The following is a 1,891-nucleotide window of genomic DNA, read 5'->3' as shown; positions in this document are numbered from 1 at the left end:
CAAGTGGGTATCTTTCTTTAAGTTAATTTACTTTCTATGCTACGGGCACATTTAAACATCTAAGTTGTTTTGCTCATCTTTTGTATATGAAATATAACAAAGTGACTATCAAATGATTGGATATATATATTATCTATCTATCTATCTATCTATTTATCATCTATCTATCTATCTATCTATCTATCTATCTATCTATCTATCCACTAACTTCTTTTAAAAATAAAAGTCTTAAAAATTGTACTGTAGAGATGGCTCAACCACTAAAGGCTAGGCTTGCAATCAAAATTATCTTTAAACTTCCCTATATATTGTGATGAATTTTGTCTCTCTCAAACACTTTTAAGTCTTAAATGAAGGAGGATCTTGAGTGGAAATTTTGTAATAACCTTTTCAGAGCACTATGAACATCACTGTTTCTCAGGGTGTAGATCACAGGGTTAAGCGCTGGAGGTAGCACAGGGTACAGTACAGAAAACAACCTGCCCGTAACTGATGTTGTATTTGAGGGTGGCTTCAGATAGACAATGCTAGCAGTAGCAATGAAAACAGTGAACACAGTGAGGTGAGGGATGCACGTGGCAAATGCTTTGGACTGCCCTGTAGTAGTAGGAATCTTCAGTACAGTGGAGAAGATGTAAAAGTAAGACATCACCACACAAAAGAAACTAGTAATAGCTAGACACATACCAATCCCAAGACTTGTATAAATGACTACAAATGAGTCAGAGCAGGAGATCCTTAACAATGAGGGGATATCACAGAAGATCTGTGGAATTATATTAGAACCACAGAAAGGCAAGGAAAATATGCCAGCTGTGTACATAGCTCCAACGAGTAACGCAGTGACCCAGGATACGCCCATCAGCAGCACGCAGGTGACACTAGTCATAATTATTTTATAGTGCAAAGGACTGCAAACTGCAACATAGCGGTCATAGGACATAGCAGTCAGGACAAATACTTCTCCTGCTCCAAAAGAGGCCATAAAAAACACCTGACATGCACATCCAAGAGTAGAAATGGAATTGCTGTGAGTTATGCTATTGACAAAGAAATTTGGAATTGGGACAGACACTAGAAAGACATCCAAGAGGGACAAATTCTTCAGGAAGAAGTACATGGGTGACTGGAGTTTCTGGTCCAGGGTGATGAGAGTTATGGTGAAGAAGTTACTCACTAGTGTCACCAGGTACATTAACAGAAAGGAAATTCCACATAGAGTCTGTACTTCATCGATATCCGAGAGTCCCATAAGGATGAATCCAGTTATTGCAGTGATATTGGGCATAATATATTCTTTCACAATCTGTCAGATGAAGAAATAGAAATAGAAATTGGCAAAGTCCTAAGTACTTACACAGATATATGGATACACTCAGTGAAAAAGAGTCAAGTCAGGCAATGACCTAAATTGCTACTACATTTCCAGAAAATTCTCCCTTCTTCCTCCCTCACTCTCATACCGTTGGCTACTCCCTCCTCTGTTTGTCTACATATGTTTCCCCTCCCTCTTTTTCATCCCTTCTCATTCCCTCATTTCCCCTCCTGCTTTATCTCACTCCAATCCTGTGATGATTTTAGGAGTTTGTATATGTTATGCAGGTTAGCAAGTTTTCTACAACTGATCTGTACAACCTTAATTCATAGGATTTTCAGATGAAGAGCAATTAGTTTAAAGACTATGGGATAAAAATGTGTCTTCTTTTATTTTACAAAGATGTCATTTTAAGATTAGAAAGAAATTTTCATGGTTTACCATGATTTGAGTCTCATTTAAAGAGTAATGGCTATTTTAAATGCAAAAATAAAGTTAATAAAAACTGTAAATTAAATGGAAGAGTTTCAATTAATCATGTACTTTCAACCTTGCCTTTGTATTAGATACCTATAA

General features: G+C 36.8%; 1 protein-coding gene across 1 annotated transcript; it reads right to left on the bottom strand.

The window, feature by feature from the left end:
- Window positions 1-346: 346 nt before the first annotated feature.
- Window positions 347-1,288, bottom strand: LOC126509007 (olfactory receptor 14A2-like). The gene has a single exon (XM_050154579.1). The coding sequence runs from the start codon at window positions 1,286-1,288 to the stop codon at window positions 347-349; it is 942 nt and encodes a 313-aa protein (XP_050010536.1).
- Window positions 1,289-1,891: the final 603 nt, after the last annotated feature.

This window comes from Alexandromys fortis, unplaced genomic scaffold (genome assembly GCF_014885135.2).
Source record: "Alexandromys fortis isolate MF-2015 unplaced genomic scaffold, M_Fortis_MF-2015_v1.1 scaffold_77, whole genome shotgun sequence".
Classification (NCBI taxonomy): Eukaryota; Metazoa; Chordata; class Mammalia; order Rodentia; family Cricetidae; genus Alexandromys; species Alexandromys fortis.
The sequence above is the reverse complement of the archived record's forward strand: the minus strand, read 5'-3'. Positions and strand labels throughout refer to the sequence as shown.

Excerpts from the sequence above, each read along its gene's own strand:
- LOC126509007 (XM_050154579.1), bottom strand. The coding sequence starts at position 1,288 with ATGCCCAATATCACTGCAATAACTGGATTCATCCTTATGGGACTCTCG.